The 21,877-nt window shown below is 34.6% G+C and overlaps 2 protein-coding genes across 2 annotated transcripts; one reads left to right on the forward strand and one right to left on the reverse strand.

Annotated features, from left to right (window-relative positions):
- Positions 1-299: 299 nt before the first annotated feature.
- LOC102804147 (uncharacterized) lies at positions 300-7,684 on the forward strand. The gene is made up of 6 exons (XM_006822638.3): positions 300-398; positions 554-572; positions 3,432-3,578; positions 4,383-4,520; positions 4,701-4,838; positions 5,910-7,684. Exons 1-6 carry the CDS (start codon positions 342-344, stop codon positions 5,930-5,932), a joined length of 522 nt encoding a protein of 173 aa, XP_006822701.2. The 5' UTR covers positions 300-341; the 3' UTR covers positions 5,933-7,684.
- A 3,435-nt stretch (positions 7,685-11,119) lies between these two features.
- Positions 11,120-20,502, reverse strand: LOC102804903 (excitatory amino acid transporter-like). Its single transcript, XM_085504774.1, has 10 exons — positions 20,386-20,502; positions 19,321-19,432; positions 15,144-15,348; positions 14,618-14,660; positions 14,226-14,334; positions 13,992-14,118; positions 12,955-13,188; positions 12,342-12,536; positions 11,718-11,852; positions 11,120-11,508 (listed from the first exon to the last, which is right to left on the reverse strand). The coding sequence occupies exons 1-10, from the start codon at positions 20,500-20,502 to the stop codon at positions 11,286-11,288; spliced, it is 1,500 nt and encodes a 499-aa protein (XP_085360900.1). The 3' UTR covers positions 11,120-11,285.
- Between the last annotated feature and the right edge of the window lie 1,375 nt (positions 20,503-21,877).

The following is a 21,877-nucleotide window of genomic DNA, read 5'->3' on the forward strand; positions in this document are numbered from 1 at the left end:
CTGTGAATAAGCGAACAGGTTGATCATGGTTATAAGAACACAGAAAAGCAGTATAAATCATTCTAAGTACACGTGCGCATGCATTGAACATATGGTTTGCCCCTTTAATACTACTTATTTGTAAACTGGACACACCGCTGTGTTGTTTTGATTTTTTAATCAGCCTCTACTGCCAGACGGTATGATTGTTTGCCAATAATAAGTATTAACCTAATATTAATATTCCTTTATGAATAAACATTGCGAACATATTGTGTTCGATGATATTAAACATATAAATTCGTCATATTAATGACAAAGTGTGTGTATTGATCAAAGCTAAGCGTACATATTTACTCAAGATGCATGGTATATATGTAGTGTGTCTGCTGGTACCTTTGGTCTGTTTGGTGGCTAGTGTAAGTATCATATATATATATCAACGTGAATTATTTGTAGTGAAGGAGTCATTGATACACTAAACTAAAATAAACGCATTCAATGACGAATACATGCGCGTATTAACCAACATTGTTTGCAATCATTAAATAATAAATGTTCATTTGGTTTGCAGGTCGCTGCAGTAAGTATTAGTAAGTATTCAGCTTATTATAATGTTTTTCTTTTACTACACTAGCATAAAGATATCCTACAATTGACTGTTGACAAAATACTTATAATAATTTGGTATTCGTTGCATATATATTTCAACTATATTTAAATACACGACAACAAATTGGATAAACTTGCTACTGCCCTACTCGGAACAATTCATAAATATTAATACAAAGAATGGTATAACAATAATTGTTAATAATTTGAATTTAAATGCAGTGTAAGCAATAATGAAAATCCTTTTAAATCCTATTTATTCATTTTTTTTAATTTTGTCATATTTGGTAATAGTGATATTTTCAACTTCTTGTTGAACATAACAAGTCTGATTACTTTGATATTATATATATATACGAAATGAACAAATCTGAGAGAGGTCATCTTTGGTAGAAAGTTATATTATTGAATGACCTCTCTTACAATTATTCATTTTGTGATGATATCTTCAATTATCTAATTTTGATGAATATTTTCGTAATTTTTGGTAAAAAGTAATATATAATATTTGTGAGTTCTTGTTCAAGTCCGATCTCTTTGATACTATACATATAGGTACTACAGGTGGCGGTCTTTCAGATTTGTTCATTTCATGATGATATCTTCAATTTTCAATTTTTGATAAATATTTTTCTTATTTTTTGTAAAAAGGGATGTTTTCAAATTCTTGTTGAAAACCGCAAGTCTGATTGCTTTGATACTATACATATAGGGACCACCTCAGGGAGACCTCTTTTAGATTCGTTCAGTTTTTAATGATATAATTGAAATGTGCATTGCTAACAGCGGAGCTATCTCAGCCGAGAGGCTGCATGTGTAATGTTTAGACAAATAGCACGGACAATATATCAACACCAAGCTTCATTATCTGAATCGACAGAACAGCTTGTAAATTCTAACACAAGCATTCATTTTGAATCCAGCTGTAAAAGCTAGTAACCAGCTAGAAAACCATAATCTCTATAACTGCCAATGTTTGAAAATGTCCCTGTCCGGTCAAAAAATTCCGAGCCCTGTTCTCCAAGTGTATTATTTCCAATGCTTTCATATTCAATACACGCAATAGAGCCAGCCGAGCACTCAATCCAAAAAATCTCTGTTATCATATTCAATAGCACCTTTTGGAATACTTGAATGTCGCATCTTTCAAAGGCATTTTTTTTTCAAAATAGCGAGAATTATATTTCTTTTCATGTGACTCCGCTGACACTTAAACGCATATACGCCCAACCTATAACTCTAAATAAGATGAAGTGTAATGTGTCAACTATGGCATAATAATGTTACCATAGTAACAGTGAGTCAAGTTACCAAACACAAAGCCAGTGTTCATAACAATAAAGTCAATGATCTTTCCTCAAATTCTTGAGAAATAAAAAAAATGTTGTTCCATATCTTTGGCTAAGATTTACAGAATGAATATTAATATTTAGTCCTCTGCTTAAAATACATAAATGAAGAAATAGTCACGCTACAGTTACAATTTTAAATTACATATAAGATAAAATAAGATATTGCAAAATTTTTTATTCACAAAACTACAATTATATCTCGGACTTCACAGTAGAAATATCACATTCAACTAGGTCAAACAGACGGTCTCGTGATTGCCCCTTATTAAATTCAAAATTTTAAATGAGCTGTTTTCCACAGTTTTACATACATTTTCATATATTTATTCAAGGCGGCTAAGCCAGGCAGAAATAATTGAAAATGTATTTAATTCCCTGTCGATGAAAACAGCCGGTTAATGTTTTATGGTATTAAATGTATTATTAAAGATATTATAAAATCGAATGCAACCTGTTCATATACATAATATGCATCGAGAGTGAATATTTAATATTATCGAGTCAATACAATGAATTTTAAAATTTAACAGCCAGTAAATGGTAATCCCAATGAAGCTAACAGAGACAGGAATCGAATAAAAAATTATCGAGTAACACCTACGTGCTTTAAAAACATTTATATGAGATTAAGCCCACTGACGCACAGCTTGTTGTCCGCCCTGTTATCAATCAATGCTCTATCGATGATGATGATGATGATGATGATTTAATTTTACCTGAATGGATTATGCTATACTAAATTGAATAGTGTCTAATGCTCTAGTTCTGTGGAGACCAAAGGCAGGGCATTACTTGCAGTGTAAATTTCATTTATGGATACATTATTTACTTCCATAACTGTCTACACCCCTGTTGTAGTGAAGGACAGCATTGCATTCTCTTCGTCACAGTCAGTCTAGGACTGTGTCTTTGTATAGGATAAAAAAAAACTAGTGGACTATTAAAATAAATAACTAATGCATACTCTATTTACGTACAGACCTAAATAGATAACCTAATGGTCTAATTTAATTAGCAATTATCACACTAACAATAACGAAAATGCGCAAGAAATAACTAAAGAGGTTTTTAAGATTGTTGTGCTCTATCTAGCATAAACGTTTCCCTATTCTAATTTGATAGTATTGTGGTATTTGCGAGATATAGTGTCAGTCTGAAATCAGTAGCAGAACCGAAATATGCCTTGAGTTATATATAACTCGCCACGAATCTTGAATTTGTTGAGATTATTGTATATTTAAATAGTAATTGATGTTTAATTTTGTGGATAAATTTAAGGGATTTACAAAAGGTTCAATTTATCTCCAGTTTTAAATCTTATACCAGTACAGCATATCTTACAGATGAAGATATTTCCAACCTAAAAATATATTGATAGCAATAGATGAAAGTTAGTGGTTAGTCCACTCCTCGATATCCTCCATCACTAACATTCTATTCGTGTCCAGTTTCACTAATTATATAAGTTTTGTTTTATGAATGCATTAGATATTGATGAGTGTGATTATTACTGTGGTGGAACATGCCGTGCTAAAAAATGTAATAGGGGCGAGATAGCCTCGGAAAACTCATACTATTATTGGTCATATGGCTGCTCTTACCACTGTGGGGAAGGTCGGGTGTGCTGTGTGGAAGGTAAGTGTTCTGCCTATAAATATTTATTTTGAGTTGCAGGATTGCCACACATTGTATGAGAATTGCATCACGTATGACTGGCAGCCATCTTGAAAATGTCGTATTTTGGACATGCTTTGTCAGTTTTCAATCAAACTTGGTATATAGGTTGTACATGTTAGGATAACTGTTCATGACAATTTGTTTCAAAATCGGACCAAGGATGGGCAATTGACAACCATCTGACTTTTTGGCATTACTACTATAATTCCAAGATTTATGTACCATTTTCATTCGTATTTGGCACATACATCATACTTGTCAGTTTGTTTCATAATCAAATCAAAGATGACCGAATAACGGCTGTTTTTATTATTGCCCATATTACTATATCTCTGTCACCCATGTATCATTTTCATTCATATTTAGCATACCATAAATGGATACATGTTAATTGAATTTGCAATTTGATCAAATATGGCCGACTGGCGGCCACCTTTTTGTTTAAAATGTGATAACTTGGATATGCTTTCACTTGTGATCTATGTTTTTTTTTGCTATGACTTAAACCTGAGAGGTCGTCACGCAACACGTGTTCGAATTTGCTGTAAATAATCTGTTGTATACGCCACTTGGGACTCAAGTTTCAAAGACATACTCGCGACACCCCCCCCCCGCTTTAATATGACGAGCACAAAGAGAACTTTCACAAATTTAACGGGGAGTGTGTAATTTTTTCAATGTGCAAGTGTTTGGAACATTAGGTCGATGTGGACATCACAAGTTAAATAACCATAATTCTATGTTTTATACGAACTATATTAGATTACGAATCACAACTATGTGAACATACTTGTGGTGGTACATGTCGTTCTAAAAAGTGTAATAAAGATGAGATCACTGCAGGTTGGCATGGTGTTTGTTCTGACTACTGTGGAGATGGGAGAGTTTGCTGTGTACCGGGTAAGCTCTCCTCATGTAAATAATTGAGACATTGTCATTGCTTGTCAGTCATTTGTAAGATGTTCTTGAACTAAAATTCGCATCAATGGTTTTGAATAAATATATGGTTAATATTTTCTTGTTAATGAATAAATATATGGTTAATACTTTCTTGTTAATGTTTTATACTAACTATATTAGATTACGAATCACAACTATGTGAACATACTTGTGGTGGTACATGTCGTTCTAAAAAGTGTAATAAGGATGAGATCACTGCAGGTTGGCATGGTGTTTGTTCTGACTACTGTGGAGATGGGAGAGTTTGCTGTGTACCGGGTAAGCTCTCCTCATGTAAATAATTGAGACATTGTCATTGCTTGTCAGTCATTTGTTAGATGTTCTTGAACTAAAATTCGCATCAATGGTTTTGAATCAATATATGGTTAATGTTTTCTTGTTAATTGTTAGACCAATTATACATAATTTTTATTGGCTTCGGGTCTTAATCAAAATTTATTTTGTGAATGGTGTAAATATTTAACTTCGATGTTAATTAGCCAATGACATACAATGCAATGATCGATTTGACTAGTGTGTTACATTAAAATATGTGAGTCGGAATCCGATCAATAATGACATTTTGATAATGCGTCAAACTACTGTATTCAATATTTTGTAATTTCTTCTAACAAAGGGAGGCGAGGCGTGTGAATATGAGTTTATGTATAATAATAAAAATTAACGATTTGACAAAAAATGCATATTATTGTCAAGTTGAATTTGCCATCGAAGAAGAATGCTCAATGTTAATTTTCATAATTTGAGATGCTCAAATATATAGTTTTTAATCAATTCCACAATTACAAACTATGTAATGATTGTTTAAAATTAAAAAAATAATTCAATTTTATTCTCAATTTTATTGTTAATATTGTGGTATGCAATCAACTTTGACAAATTGGTATTTGTGAATAGGGATGATGATGATGAGTTTTTTCGTTAATTTCCGTGAAAATCCCGCTTTAGATTATATCCTATTAATTATATAGTTAGATTTATTTCCCCCCACTTAAGTGTTAAATGGAATCATCTCATATTGTTTGAATGCTATCTGTGAAAATGTATGTGCACTACCCGTGATAACAATGCACGAACGTATTGTGTGTAACAATGGATTTTGATTTTGTTAAGCTATAATTTAAACGAATACTTGATTCATGTTATTTAAATTGATTATACGATAAGTTATAGCTTGAAGAACGAAATAGTTGCGCGTAGATCCCGAGCTTTACCTATTATTCTGAATTTATGAAAATGAACGGGTAGCTTATTTTAATTTATATGACATAAGCATGTTAGTATATGTTGATATTTGAATGTAACTATTTTTTTTTAAATTGTTTCCAGAGACATCGGCTCAAATGAACTAGACAAGTATTATAGCTTGCTGTTTATGCTGTTTCCTTTAGTTGTTCAGTTTTCCTTATATCTCGTTATCTTGTGACATTGCAGGCCCGTGCATTTTATTATGGTTTCCCGTCACGGTATATGCAATGTAATGAAAATGCTGTGGCTAATTTTGATTGACACTTATCGAGACGCGCTGCGGTGATTGGCTCGTCCGGCGAAGTCACGCCCTTTCTGCGCGCAAAAAAGGGAACTCTCGAAAACGATGATTCAATTGCTGAGTACACATGTTTTAAAAGCTCACGGCAAAGGCTCTAAATTCTTATGACGGTGACTCTGAACACCGGAACACGATCATGAGGCACAATTCTAGAGGACGTACCTTCACTTTCTGCAATTCTAATATGTGGATCAATGCATTCTAAAAGGATGTTATATTATTTTGAAGGCAAAAGTTAGAATGTGGGAATTAGCAATCTATAGAATAGTAGTATTTTCTCGTGTTGTGTTGTGTCGTGTTAATTGCATGGGTTTGAGTTTTTGGTGTGCTGAAGCTTTTACAGATGATTGAATTTAAGTCATATTTATAGGGCAACTGTAGCATCTAAACGTCTCGCAAACCACTAGATTAAACCTGCGATCTCCCACGTTGCAGACATTGTATAATCACACAGATAAATACTGTATTGTAATACTAATGTTAGCGTTTGTGAGAAAAGACATGCAAGAATGGGATTTGAACCCAGGCCTTCCTGGTAAATAAACAGACAATGACCAACAATGACCATGGCAGACTGACTGCATACCTGTGCATTTGATGTAGATGTAGAGAGATAGATAGAACGTTATACTACATAATTCAATTATATAGTCACAACTGTCAATAAAACTGCCAATTTTGGGTTTTATGCTTGTGTATTGTATATGTATGCCATAACCCATTAGTGTATATCTTGGGAACAAACTAATTTGGTGTTTGCCATTTGCGTTGACATTACCTGACCCGACCCTAAACAAGAGGTGGTAAAACTTAATTTCAAAATTTTCAAGTTGTTAAATTGAGAAAATAAATGTTTAAATAATGTTTCTCATGTATTTGCGAGTAAATTCCTGGCGTTTAATTAATTTCCACCTTTACAAGTTGTCAAATTGGGAGGAGTTATTTTATTATTTCTTCGTTTATTCGCCTCTAACCCAATGCCTTCCCAAGCTAATTTTCTTTTATCTCAAAAGCACGCTTGTTTATCCGACTGACTATATGATCGTTCTGTTTAACAAGCTAGGATTTATTACCGATGTATTATCATTATATTGCCACGTGATTCGCCGCACCATATTGGTAATGTCTAAAGTATCTTTACTGTAATTTGTTTATATCAATTCGTATATACCGAACAAACGACCCCGATTCGAGGGCATATCATTTGTGACGTCGCCAATTCGTGTGTAGGTACGTCTTCTAGAATTGTACCCTGCGAAAACTACCGCCGTGTCGGACTAGACAATCGAATTTGACCGTTACAGAGGGGAACATCGCCGTACGAACCAGAATCATCGTTTGCGTTACTACTGAACGATTCTGTCAGTTCTGTACTGCCATCACAGCGCAACTTTGAATCCCTTGTAGTCCTGCCGGTAAGCACTTCTTTTGATTGTGAACTAATCAATCATTTAGCAGCCGACAAGAATTTTTTTATTTTTGAACTACGAGACATTCTATTGCTGTAAACGAAAATTCCCGTTGTATCTCCGAATAAATACGTTTTTAAACATTATCTCTAGCAATAACTCAGATGTAAACAGACGATGTGACAGTTTAAGTGTGAGTCGGAAGGATCTAGTGAAGGCCTAACCCAAACCTATGGAAGGTATGGCCCCAAACTACCCATCCGACGCCACAGATATGGATGTTTTGTTAGGTCACGTCAGTATTCCGAGGCAATCGGTTTTTCCAAAGGTGCTAAAGTTTTCGAGAAAAAGATTTTGTAAGTGTATATCCGTGGTAGACGTTGAAACAGTAAGGGATATATTAGAATAATTGTGAACAGTTTATTGTGAAACAGAAACTGGTATACTTGCCATACGAAGGTTTTAAAATGCACAGACACAGCAGAATTTGGGGAAACAGTGCGTGAAATGGTCTAGAAGACGGTACAGTAATTCCACATTGATAGATGACGTCAGACTAGACAAACTAGTCCTTTGATGGTGCATGTGGATTTGAAAGACCTCGTTGACAATGTGGTTTCACATACTCAGTTGTTGATGAAGGCAAGAGTGGGCATATGTTTCTTTGACGTGTAAATCAGATACTGAAAAACAGTGGCAGGAAATTAGTGGTAGGAAGTGGCATTGCGATGAGTATCCAAGCAAAACAGTCGGGTCATTAGAAGCACACTTTGCTGACTAGTAACATTGGGATTTGTTTCATATTGTAATAAGTATCTAGTCTTGACATGTCATAAGTATTATACAGACCCATAATTGGGGATTCTGTCTCGTATAATTCTTTAGACTGACCAGTTTAATTTATTTACTGTCTTCTAAACAAATGAAGGTTCTAACCATGTTTATTCCTGCTTTTCACTTATTTGAATATATACTTCAAACAACAATCACTAAACGAAGATAGAATACTTGTCTTTTTGTTATCATGTTAGTTCACACAGGAACAAAATATATAATTTGAAGTAATGATGCGCATGCATAGAAAATATGGTGTGGCTATTTATTACCTAAAATTCATTTGTAAACTGGACACGTCCGTCATAGCCATACTGTCCTGTTTAATCAGCTTAAAGTGACAACATAAAGGATTAATAAGGATATAATAAAACATATGACAAATAAATAATGTGTGCTCGATGATAGCAAACTATCTAGTCTTTCGTCAATAAATATAACTTTTATCAGGTGTATATTTAATACCTTGACCACTTCTGATTGAGTTATTAGCCACGGTGTACTGTTTTAATGCTATAATCACTTTATTGAACGTTTCTTTTTGATATCACGTTAGATCACACCGCCCTCTATAGATAGCTCTACATATTACGTGAAGTCACACACATATGCTTCCTGTCTCCATTTTATTTAATACGACAGATAAATAACCCAATTGAACATTCCACACAATTTCGTATTCCTATTACCACCGGAACTGTGGTCATATAATGCTAGTTCAGGGTCTTTTATGTTGTACATGTCATGTGTACATACAATTGAAACACCTGACACATAGTACGAGACTCCATAATCTGTCAATATCATATACGCTCACGTTGGAGTAGAAACACAATGAATAGAATGCAGGTAGGATGCTTATCTCAATTTATGAACAAGTGAGCTTGTTGATTATGGGTATAAGAACACAGTAAAATAATATATGATCAAGTACTCATGCGCATGCGTTGAACACATGGTTTGCCCCTTTACTGCTACTTATCTGTAAGACACACCCGGCTGTGTTTTTGCCGTTCATTCAGCCTACACTGCCAGGCAACATGATTTATTACAATTATAGGTATTAACCAATTATTATTATTTCTTTGGAAATAAACATATTACAAATTATTGTGATTGATATGATATTAATTATTGATTGATATTGATATTATATTAATAGACCTGATGAGTAAAGCCAGATCAGAACAAAAACCACGTACGAATTCAACAATTCTATCGATGTTATATGACTTTTCAATGCATGCGAACACCAACGCTTGATCTAACAGTTTGTCTTTAACTGAATCACTATTACTCATTTGAGAAATCTCCGATGAAATCGACTCTACATCATCCCGTCATCGAGGGAAAAAGCATGCATGTTCATCAAATTTTCTGTCAAAGACACCAATAAATTTTGGGACTGGACCAGAGGTTGAATCCACCACAGAAGCAAAGGAAGGGGAACCTGAAGTTACAAAAGATACCTCTTCAGTACACTGAGTGACGGACAAGGGCCGGGTTAGTATCGTCTCGTCAACGGTATTAATGCCGTCCATGCTCACTGGCAAATCATCAGTTACTTCGTCGATCGTATCCTTATTATCTTTCGGTTGATTTTGAAATTCAAGAATCTCATTCTCGTTATTGTTCGCATTTCATTTCCTGCGTTTGTTCTGGCGGCCATTGAACCATGTCATTTGTCATTACAGCATTGAAGAATATCAATTGTTGTTTGAATTGAGTGCTCTAAACATTTGGCTAAGTCTGGTTTGCACAGTTAACTTGTGAAACTAAAAATATTTATTTGGGTCATGAGATTGACTTTCATCAAGTCTAAAGTAGAAGCTATTTTACTCGTGCCGTCCAACCAACCATGAGGGCTTATAGAATTTCTTGGTATTGTCAGCTAATACGGATATTCTTGTATTATGAAACAAATAACCTGTAAATTACCTGTAACGTGTAATTATGAGATTGAATATACGACCATGGCACAAAACTTATTAATCGAATTATACTTTAATATCAAACAAACGGTAAATTTTTCATAAAAAATGAACGTTTTGAAAACAAATGTGACTATAATGTATATGTATATATCCTAATTGATATACTGCCGTATTGCCAAAAAGTTTAAAAAAACAAATAATTTACTGTAATCACCACTGGGTATGTAAGTATTGTTTTTAAACAATTAACTTGATTGGTTAAATAGTGACAGTATGAAAAACTAGAATGAAAAATAGTAAACCTGGCAAAATCTACGCTAAAATTGAAATTCTCCGCAGAACACTATATTTCCACCATAAGTGAGTTTAATATTTATATGAGTGATAACGGTCTCTGTGTTATTAATCTTTTTCTACGTGTTCACATTGTCAGTTATAAAATCACTAAACCTGACAGAAAGCGGTTGAGAAGTTACACTTGATTAAATTTGTGATAAAGATTATATACTATTTTGTATTCACCCAAAGTAATGTCTAATGACCTTTGATGACCCCTGGTCACCTATCATATAGTCTTGACACCTGGTCTTGACAGTTGACTTCCACTGAAAATTCAGTGACTGAAATTTCAGTAGGCTACCATGATCACAGTAATTCACAAACTATGTAATACCAACATGAAGCGATAAGAAAATTGAGCACTGTAAGCATGGATACAACAAGTCATATATACTCCCTTCGATTTGTTTTGATTCATGAGATACATTCAATGTAATTATCAGAGGCGTTGTTCAACTCTTTCCCAAAGGTGAATAATATATTACAGTGATGCTTTATTGAAATTTCTATACGAGAAATCAACATACAAGTTGTATAATCCACCACGTGTAGCGCACAAACCGACGTTCCTGGTATGACATGTGTCATTTGTATCTTAACAATGCACCAAAGAAGAAAAAAATAATGATCACATGTGAGATTATTGCGTGTATTGTCTAAATGAACCAGCTGTTTCCCCATCTTTGTTTATAGCTAAATTCACTACACCGCTTTGTTTTAGGTCTTCCAGATCGTGTTCTTCGACCGCTTTTAATTTCTCCAACTCGCTCTCAGCTGATTCTATAGTATCCGCCATTATACTGTTGACAATACCAGCGCATGAACAGTGACTGATACAATTGACACCTGTCCGTAAAGAATCTCTGGAATGTGGAAATACATATTATAACAATTATCTCTGTGTTGTATGCGTTATATACTTTATATGCGGCGTATATACCCCAAGAACGAATATGTGACTATAAACACGCCTTCACTATCTCCGTTTTTACTGCACGGTTCTATACCATTAAATGTATGAATGATGACATTTAAGTTAAAATTTGGTTTGAAATTAATTAAATTTACTTACAATAACCATTCCATGGAAATAAGGAGACCGATGTTGTATGAAGGTACACCGACCGAGCTACAGACGGTCACTATGGCAACGAGACTTGCGCTTGGAACTGCTGGAAGACTAAGTCCCATTACCCATGCTACAATTCTGTAAGTAATCGCATATTGTACGATATCGTTATGTTTGGCACATCATGCAAGCATATTGTCGATGGGAGAGGATATAATGAGAAAATACATGACACTTTCGTTTTGTTTAGATCATATAGTAACGGAATAAAATATTTGGTTATAAAAATAGTATATGTCCCAAGTCAAATCAACGATGACTGGCTGAACTGACTGGCTGACAAAATTTACCGACTGATTGACTGTCTGGCCTATTGACCAACAAGCCAACTGACAGACTGACTGACTGACTGACAGACTGACTGACTGACAGACTGACAGACTGACTGACTGACTGACTGACTGACTGACTGACTGACTGGTTGACATACATAAATGCGGATAGATGAACAGACAGAATGATTGATCAACTGTTTGATTTATTGATTGATTGATTCACTGATTGATTGATTAATTGATTACTATATTTACAAGTCATTACAATATTTATTTTATGTTCATAACTCACCCCATTGTGATGACTTGCCCTGCATTCAATTGCATGTTCTCACTTTGTGCCAACCACATAGCGCCGCTAACGATGAACACTGCCGACCCATCGCTCTTAAACGATACGTTCAACGGCACCACGTAGTTGCTAACAGTTTTGTGGATGTTGTTGTTGACTTCACAGACTTTAAAAATCACTGGTAATGTGGCAGCACTTACATTAAAATAAAACAAAGAATAACATGTTTACTGAAATCAGACACCCGACAACAGAATATGCCGCGGAAATTAAGAACGCAGTACCGTGCACGTGTGCAGTGGTTTTTGATTGGATATTTGATTTGCGATTCAAATGTGCCCTCGTTATGACAAGGAAAGCGAACAGTGGTAGACAACATCGCATTTCGAAGACAATGGATTTAAACCATAGCAACAACGTAAATAGATGAAAGTTGCGATATTGTGTTCATATGTCGTTGTCCGTCAGTGAAAAATGTGTTTCAGAGATTAATTATATTTCGAAGAACGATCACAATTACACAATGCGATATTTCTTTCACTTTAACTACGTTATTTTGACATCATCGTCACTAGAGGGCGCAGTAAAAGGTTTAATCGTTGTTGATTCTCACTTTGTTTTGGTGATCATTGCCATAACAATAGCCTTCAGACAGCGAAACTGGAAAACATATGGGTTCTGTCTTGTCACAATAAAGAAGGTGAGAGATAGTGTGATAAAAGCGTGGATGGCGAGGCCTGCGATCACTGTACCAACAAATTTACCCAGAGACTCCCAGACGGCGGTTATGTCATCAACTCCAAGCAGTGAGGTGCAAATTAGACTAGCGGTCCCAATAGGTAAACACCTGTAATACAACATCACAATAATTTTATTACACTAATATCAGAGCTTATAGTATGATAATTTGAATACAGGAGAATACCAACGCTAGTATGAGGTATTGTGCTTAATTCTTAGAGAGTGATGGTGAAAGTGGCTTTGTGGATCACTAGTCAACAACCAATTACAGGAAATCAAAAGAAACAAAATGAGAAACAAAGACAAAACAAAACTAAACTAGACGTGTTGGGTCATATCCAAAATTCCACAGAACTATTGTTGTGTAATTTAGGGTGGTTGTTGCGAGTCTCTAATCATTTATAAATACCTTTTATATCGAAATATTGCCACTTTATATGATATATTTGTGTAATTCTAAACCATATCTAGTCATTATTATTTCATTGTACCTCACTGGAAAGCACATATCTGGACCTCCTTGTAAAAAGATATTACAACTTAAAATATGTGTTTATAATATATGTTAAAACGTCCTTTTACAAATTGCTATATTAGCAAACTACTATAAAACGCAAATTCGCCCTGATTTACCGCTACGAAGAGGTATTTGTTGAACATGCCATTTCTTTTTTCACGCAACCAATCACATCATATGGGTTTTAGCAAAATGCGTCTAAAATACATATTGCTTCTTCGAAAGCAATTTGTATGAAAAGGAATATAAATAATAGCTTAGATTCGGGTCTCCCAGGGTGCATCAAATCATAAAATAGCCTAGAACACTGCATAGTGGTGCTTTCAATTATTCTAGCGCGTCACACAGATGATAATCAACATTCGCAAAATTCAGTACACATACATACATACCATAAAAACACAGTAAGGATCTTCAATGATATCGTCCGAAGTGCCCACATGAAATTGAACATGGCACGTGTCTCTTCCTTCTGGACGCACATAGCAGCGCCGAACGCAGCAGAAAATATTAACACACCTGCAATATCAACAAAAATAACAAAATGAACCAAACAATGAGTGATTGCATACATTCTTTCTAATTCCGCACACAATTGAGTAACTAATAACCAAGAGAATCCTTACCAAGCAGATTAGTACCAGATCCATATTCGCTTGATTTGGACGCGACTTGTAACTCCGTAGTATTGGTGTCTGTGCTGTTAGTTTCTTCAAAGGTATATGCAGTGTAAATCTTTAAAAATAAATGTAACTATAACGATGCAGCTGGGAAGATCTTAGTAGATGTCAATGTATTATTTTAATCTTAAGATTCATTGACTAAGACTGCATTCATTATTAATTTCCGCCATACTTCACAATATGAGCATGTGAAATTGTGTAAATCGAGCCCAGTCATATTGCAAATAAACACTAAAACTATAACAACACTTGCTGTGCTATAATTAATTTACCAAACAATGGCACATTTGAGAAAACCCAACAGTTCTCTAAGTACTAGTAAACTGTTTACTTACGGATTGCAGACAGGCTTTGACAATATTATCTGTAATCATATTTCTGGAAATAGAACATTGAAAAAACAAGATTACAACATTGTCATAATCGACACTAATACAGAACAAACGTTTTTACCAAAAATACACGAAATATAAAACAGATTTATGGTTTATAAGAGAGTAACCAATGATACTGCACTGTGACAAACTATGGTGCGAGCATAGAATGGACGGTGTTATGTAGTCGCCATTAAAGGCTGACAGTAGTAGAGATACTACAATTAATACGTGTAATGTTCAATTACTTTACAAAAAGAGAACCATGCTCAAAATTTCTTTCTTTCTAATTAAATTATTAAATAGGCACGATATACAAGTTATATACATTATCGAGTTCGTACAACTTTATTATTACAATGCTCTTTCTAATCCAATTTTAAATAAATCGTGTTTGTGTGTGTGTCATGATGTGTTATGTGGTGTAAAACACCAGGCTCTATATATACGTTTTATAAATCACTTCCCTTCTCAGGTTATAACCAACCTTAATAAATCGGCGATTACATCTTGTGTTTCATAGTATGCTGGCTTGTAGTCATCATCGGTGATATCAGAATTAATTTTACCAGGTTGTATTACTAAGCATAACACAATGCCGACAGTTACCGCGAGAAACACCATGCATACCATGAATCCAAAACTGATGCCACTCATCTTGCCGTTCGATCTGGGTTCTAAAGATGCAGTAGCTGTAACACAAAACATGACATAAGAACTCAGACGAACACTCGCTGTAAGGACAGGCTACATTACGAAGAACAATCCCTGCTGATATCACTGAATACGGCCTTCAACAAGTGTCTTCAAAAACTCTTAGATTTAACTGCTTTTTAAAAACGTAATTAAGTAGATGCGAATATACAAATAATTTGGATAACTTTATTTTATATTGGTATAAAATAAAGTTATCCAAATCTTTTGGAAATGTAATAACTTTAAACATAACATTCAGACACAGACATAACTTTAAAGCATCAAATGTAAAGATATGATACAACACCAGAAACATCCGTGCATCCGTGGTAAAATAAAAACATGGCTCTGGGACATTATGTAGATATTTTTGTAGTTACTTGTTAGCGACAACGTCGATACATATATAAAATCATATTAATCGACTTAATTTCCAAAAAAGACAGATTGCATAGTATAATGTGTAATTTACAACGCACTAAAAAGTGATATTAAAACAGAAAAAAAACACGTTTTAAAAGTGCCAGAAAGCTGACCACGAATTAAAACACGTTAGGGATGCCAAATAAACGTGTTCCAAATACATTGTTGGGATAAGTTTTCAATACGAAGATAATATTTGTATTTTGATCTGTGTAACATATTGTAACATGATGTAGTCACAGAGAAATATTATATTTAACGTATTCCAAACATATTTTAACAACTTTAATTGACATGGAGGTTAGCAATTTATTTGTAGAAAAAATTACCTCTGCATATTTATAAGTGAAATTGATATATTCAAAAACATGCGTGTAATACGTATTGATGACTTGTTGAAGATCAATTTACTGGATTATCTAAAAAGGTAATATGTATGTAATATATACAATCCATGCGGACTTAAATAAATCTCAGTGAGTGTAGACAATACCACTCAGTGCACTACACATTGATATACCTGAGATAATTCTCAGAGAGTGTAGACAATACAACTCAGTACACTACACGTTGATTTATCTGAGATAATTCTCAGAGAGTGTAGACAATACCACTCAGTACACTACACATTGATTTACCTGTGATAATTCTCAGATAGTGTAGACAATACCACTCAGTACACTGCACATTGATATACCTGAGATAATTCTCAGGGAGTGTAGACAATACTACTCAATACACTACACATTGATATACCTGAGATAATTCTCAGGGAGTGTAGACAATACTACTCAATACACTACACATTGACTCACCTGAGATAATTCTCAGTGAGTGTAGACAATACCACTCAGTACACTACACATTGATATACCTGAGATAATTCTCAGGGAGTGTAGACAATACTACTCAATACACTACACATTGACTCACCTGTGATAATTCTCAGTGAGTGTAGACAATACCCTTCAGTACACTACACATTGATATACCTGAGATAATTCTCAGATAGTGTAGACAATACCACTCAGTACACTACACATTGATATACCTGAGATAATTCTCAGGGAGTGTAGACAATACTACTCAATACACTACACATTGACTCACCTGAGATAATTCTCAGTGAGTGTAGACAATACCACTCAGTACACTGCACATTGATTTATCTGAGATAATTCTCAGAGAGTGTAGACAATACTACTCAATACACTACACATTGACTCACCTGAGATAATTCTCAGTGAGTGTAGACAATACCACTCAGTACACTACACGTTGATTTATCTGAGATAATTCTCAGTGAGTGTAGACAATACTACTCAGTACACTACACATTGATTTATCTGAGATAATTCTCAGAGAGTGTAGACAATATCATTCAGTACACTACACATTGATTTACCTGAGATAATTCTCAGTGAGTGTAGACAATACCACTCAGTACACTACACATTGATTTACCTGAGATAATTCTCAGAGAGTGTAGACAATACCACTCAGTACACTACACATTGATTTACCTGAGATAATTCTCAGTGAGTGTAGACAATACCACTCAGTACACTACACATTGATTTACCTGAGATAATTCTCAGAGAGTGTAGACAATACCACTCAGTACACTACACATTGATTTATCTGAGATAATTCTCAGAGAGTGTAGACAATACCACTCAGTACACTACACATTGATTTATCTGAGATAATTCTCAGAGAGTGTAGACAATACCACTCAGTACACTACACATTGATTTACCTGAGATAATTCTCAGAGAGTGTAGACAATACCACTCAGTACATTACACATTGATTTATCTGAGATAATTCTCAGTGAGTGTAGACAATACCACTCAGTACATTACACATTGATTTACCTGTGATAATTCTCAGAGAGTGTAGACAATACCACTCAGTACACTACACATTGATTTATCTGAGATAATTCTCAGAGAGTGTAGACAATACCACTCAGTACACTACACATTGATTTATCTGAGATAATTCTCAGAGAGTGTAGACAATACCACTCAGTACATTACACATTGATTTATCTGAGATAATTCTCAGAGAGTGTAGACAATACCACTCAGTACACTACACATTGATTTATCTGAGATAATTCTCAGAGAGTGTAGACAATACCACTCAGTACACTACACATTGATTTATCTGAGATAATTCTCAGAGAGTGTAGACAATACCACTCAGTACACTACACATTGATTTATCTGAGATAATTCTCAGAGAGTGTAGACAATACCACTCAGTACATTACACATTGATTTATCTGAGATAATTCTCAGTGAGTGTAGACAATACCACTCAGTACACTACACATTGATTTACCTGTGATAATTCTCAGAGAGTGTAGACAATACCACTCAGTACACTACACATTGATTTATCTGAGATAATTCTCAGAGAGTGTAGACAATACCACTCAGTACACTACACATTGATTTACCTGAGATAATTCTCAGTGAGTGTAGACAATACCACTCAGTACATTACACATTGATTTACCTGAGATAATTCTCAGTGAGTGTAGACAATACCACTCAGTACACTACACATTGATTTGCCTGAGATAATTCTCAGTGAGTGTAGACAATACCACTCAGTACATTACACATTGATTTACCTGAGATAATTCTCAGTGAGTGTAGACAATACAACTCAGTACACTACACATTGATTTATCTGAGATAATTCTCAGAGAGTGTAGACAATACCACTCAGTACACTACACATTGATTTATCTGAGATAATTCTCAGAGAGTGTAGACAATACCACTCAGTACATTACACATTGATTTATCTGAGATAATTCTCAGTGAGTGTAGACAATACCACTCAGTACACTACACATTGATTTACCTGTGATAATTCTCAGAGAGTGTAGACAATACCACTCAGTACACTACACATTGATTTATCTGAGATAATTCTCAGAGAGTGTAGACAATACCACTCAGTACACTACACATTGATTTACCTGAGATAATTCTCAGAGAGTGTAGACAATACCACTCAGTACACTACACATTGATTTACCTGAGATAATTCTCAGTGAGTGTAGACAATACCACTCAGTACATTACACATTGATTTACCTGAGATAATTCTCAGTGAGTGTAGACAATACAACTCAGTACACTACACATTGATTTATCTGAGATAATTCTCAGAGAGTGTAGACAATACCACTCAGTACACTACACATTGATTTACCTGAGATAATTCTCAGGGAGTGTAGACAATACCACTCAGTACACTACCGTGACTGTGTATTACCTAAGATAATTCCCAGTGAGTGTAGACAATACCACTCAGTACACTACCGTGACTGTTTATTACCTAAGATAATTCCCAGTGAGTGTAAACAATACCACTCAGTACACTACCGTGACTGTGTATTACCTAAGATAATTCCCAGTGAGTGTAGACAATACCACTCAGTACACTACCGTGACTGTGTATTACCTAAAATAATACTTATTGAGTGTAGACAATACCACTCAGTACACTAAACATTGACTTACCTGTGATAACACTCGCCGTGAGCACTGGCAATACCATACAGTTCAGTCCACGCATGAACAATTCTCCTGGCATACCAATCCACATAATGGCGTCATCAGATAGATTTAGAGGCTGCAAGATATATAATCAGTGTGTGTGTGTGTGGGGGGGGGGGGGCTATTATAATCAAATTCATACATACCAATATGCATTCACTTATATTGTTCCTTTCATCTGTTGTACTATAGGGTGGCAACATTTGTTTGCCTTGTGATGTTGAGACATAGAATCATTAGACTTCCATTATAAGGAGTATTGGTTGAGAATTTTAATACCTTTTACCTTTAAATATTGTTAATTGTTCATGAAACGTCGTACCCACAACCAGTAAAGAATATAATGACTTTTATATGAACAAACACACTTAAATTTAATAGGATTTTATTTATTTTTTAAATCAAAGACAGAAATTCTTAGTTATCTGCACATTCTAACGATAAAATATATTTTACGAAAGTGATTGGCAATTTATTTTCAAAATTGTGTTTATTGTATACAACCCACGGAACATTAAATTCTCTCTGTGATTCTGGAACCGACTTGATAGTTTCGTGCGCACATGTCATTATGTGATTTGACATTAAAACTCTGTTTACAATTGTAACTTATTACATCATAATACATACCATAATGTAATAAACGATAAAACAGTCTCAAACTAGAACCCGTTGTTTTCAAGATCACACACTCCGTCCCTACTCAAATTACTTGATTAACAAATTTAGACAAGAAATACGCAGTATTGTTGAGCGTGTCACCAAATATGCTCGGCGTTGCCAGCGTAATAAAGACAAGAAACCGACAAGTGCCTTAAAATATATTGCATGTAGTTGTAAAGTATGTTCTCGTGTTGCTGGGACGGGTGTCATGTCAGTCGGTACTGGATTTGAGTGGACCCTCCACATATCACAAGCATAACCGGTTCAATTAGGTCAGATTTACTAAATACAGAACACGTCATTCTGCGATATGGCAGCTTTATTTGTGAGTTTTATAATTACCATGTTATAACTGAAAATACTTACCTGAAGTATAGGAACAAGAATGAAACCGACAATCACACCAACCAATGTCAGTATCAGAAGAAGATTATCTAATATCCATTTCTTACAACATGTCCCAGAACATTCTATAGTTGCCATGGCGATTGGTTATTTCAGTATATAAAACTGTAAGTTATCATAGAGTATGGGTTATTATATTTGCATTATAAATCAGAATGATTCTGTTATCATTAGTAGTGATCTGATTTATTGGCGGAGTCGTTATTTGTTATAATTCATGCCACTCGACCTTGAAACCATTAATTTTAAATGTCAGACGGTAATAAATGCAATTCATTATTCAATTAGAGTCTTATTTTCAGTACAAATACCAGACTGAAAATGTAATTTCTTTGTTGGTCTAAAGATCGCGGACTTTGTGGTTTAATATAACATGAGTACATCAAATGTAATGTTATTAGCTTTTCAAAACTAGTGTCACTGCAGTTAACTGCCATTGTGTCATGTAATGAAGAATACAGGTGTTACTAAAAGTGAGTGATGAATAAAGTGTAGACACTAGCGGATTTATCCTCCGTTTAGTGTTATCTATCTAAAATTAATATATATTTCAGTGTACTGTGTATGTGAAGCAATTATCGTGTAAGAATTCGTATTGAGGGGGAAGGGTTAACCCGGATAGAGGTCATAGTTCATCTCACGTCATGGTGATTCCTATGTTATAAATCTGAATGCTCAAGAATTTGGAAATGTCTTTCAGAAGAAAACATGTAAAAACTCTGTGATCAGAAGCCTTCTTCTCCAATTCATGAAAAGTAGAATTACCGACATACCTTGCACGAAGACCTCCGTCTACTAAAATGTTCAATAAATTCAAATTGGTCACTGAATGTTGTTGTTTACATTCATTTGTGTAAACAACAGCGCCGGCAAGTACATACTGGGTAAATTACAGAAGTACATGTATATAAAAATAGATGTCAAAAAGATAACAATTCCCGTTAAAATGTTTGTAATTTCACAATGATTCGCATCCCCATACCTTGTGATAGTGCCTACACTTTTGACCAGCGTTCTGTTTTAGTTAAGGTCAACACAACAGTGAGTGATCATGATCGATAATATGCAAATATTATATTAACACGAACATATAGAATTAAAAAGTCGACACTTTACCTTGATCCCTGAATGTAACACGTATTTTTCTGTATATATACTATAGACGTCCTGACAAGGAATCGTCCGTTAACCTAATGTTGTAGACGGCGATGCTGAAGCAATAACTACTTTTACCCACCTATAAAATGTGCCCGAGTTTAATACAAGCAAACAAGCGCTAATACAAACACGCTAATAAAATGGAGGTGGTGTGATTTACTAGGGACTGTGAAAATGATTGGCATTGTACGACATGCAATAATGCGATTGCAAGAAATTATTGAATATAGTTTAGCAATTCTCAATTAATTTTATTAATTCTTTTCATTTTACGGTATGATTGTGAATCACAATA

This window comes from Saccoglossus kowalevskii, chromosome 10, assembly GCF_978046115.1.
Source record: "Saccoglossus kowalevskii chromosome 10, keSacKowa6.1, whole genome shotgun sequence".
NCBI lineage: Eukaryota > Metazoa > Hemichordata > Enteropneusta > Harrimaniidae > Saccoglossus > Saccoglossus kowalevskii.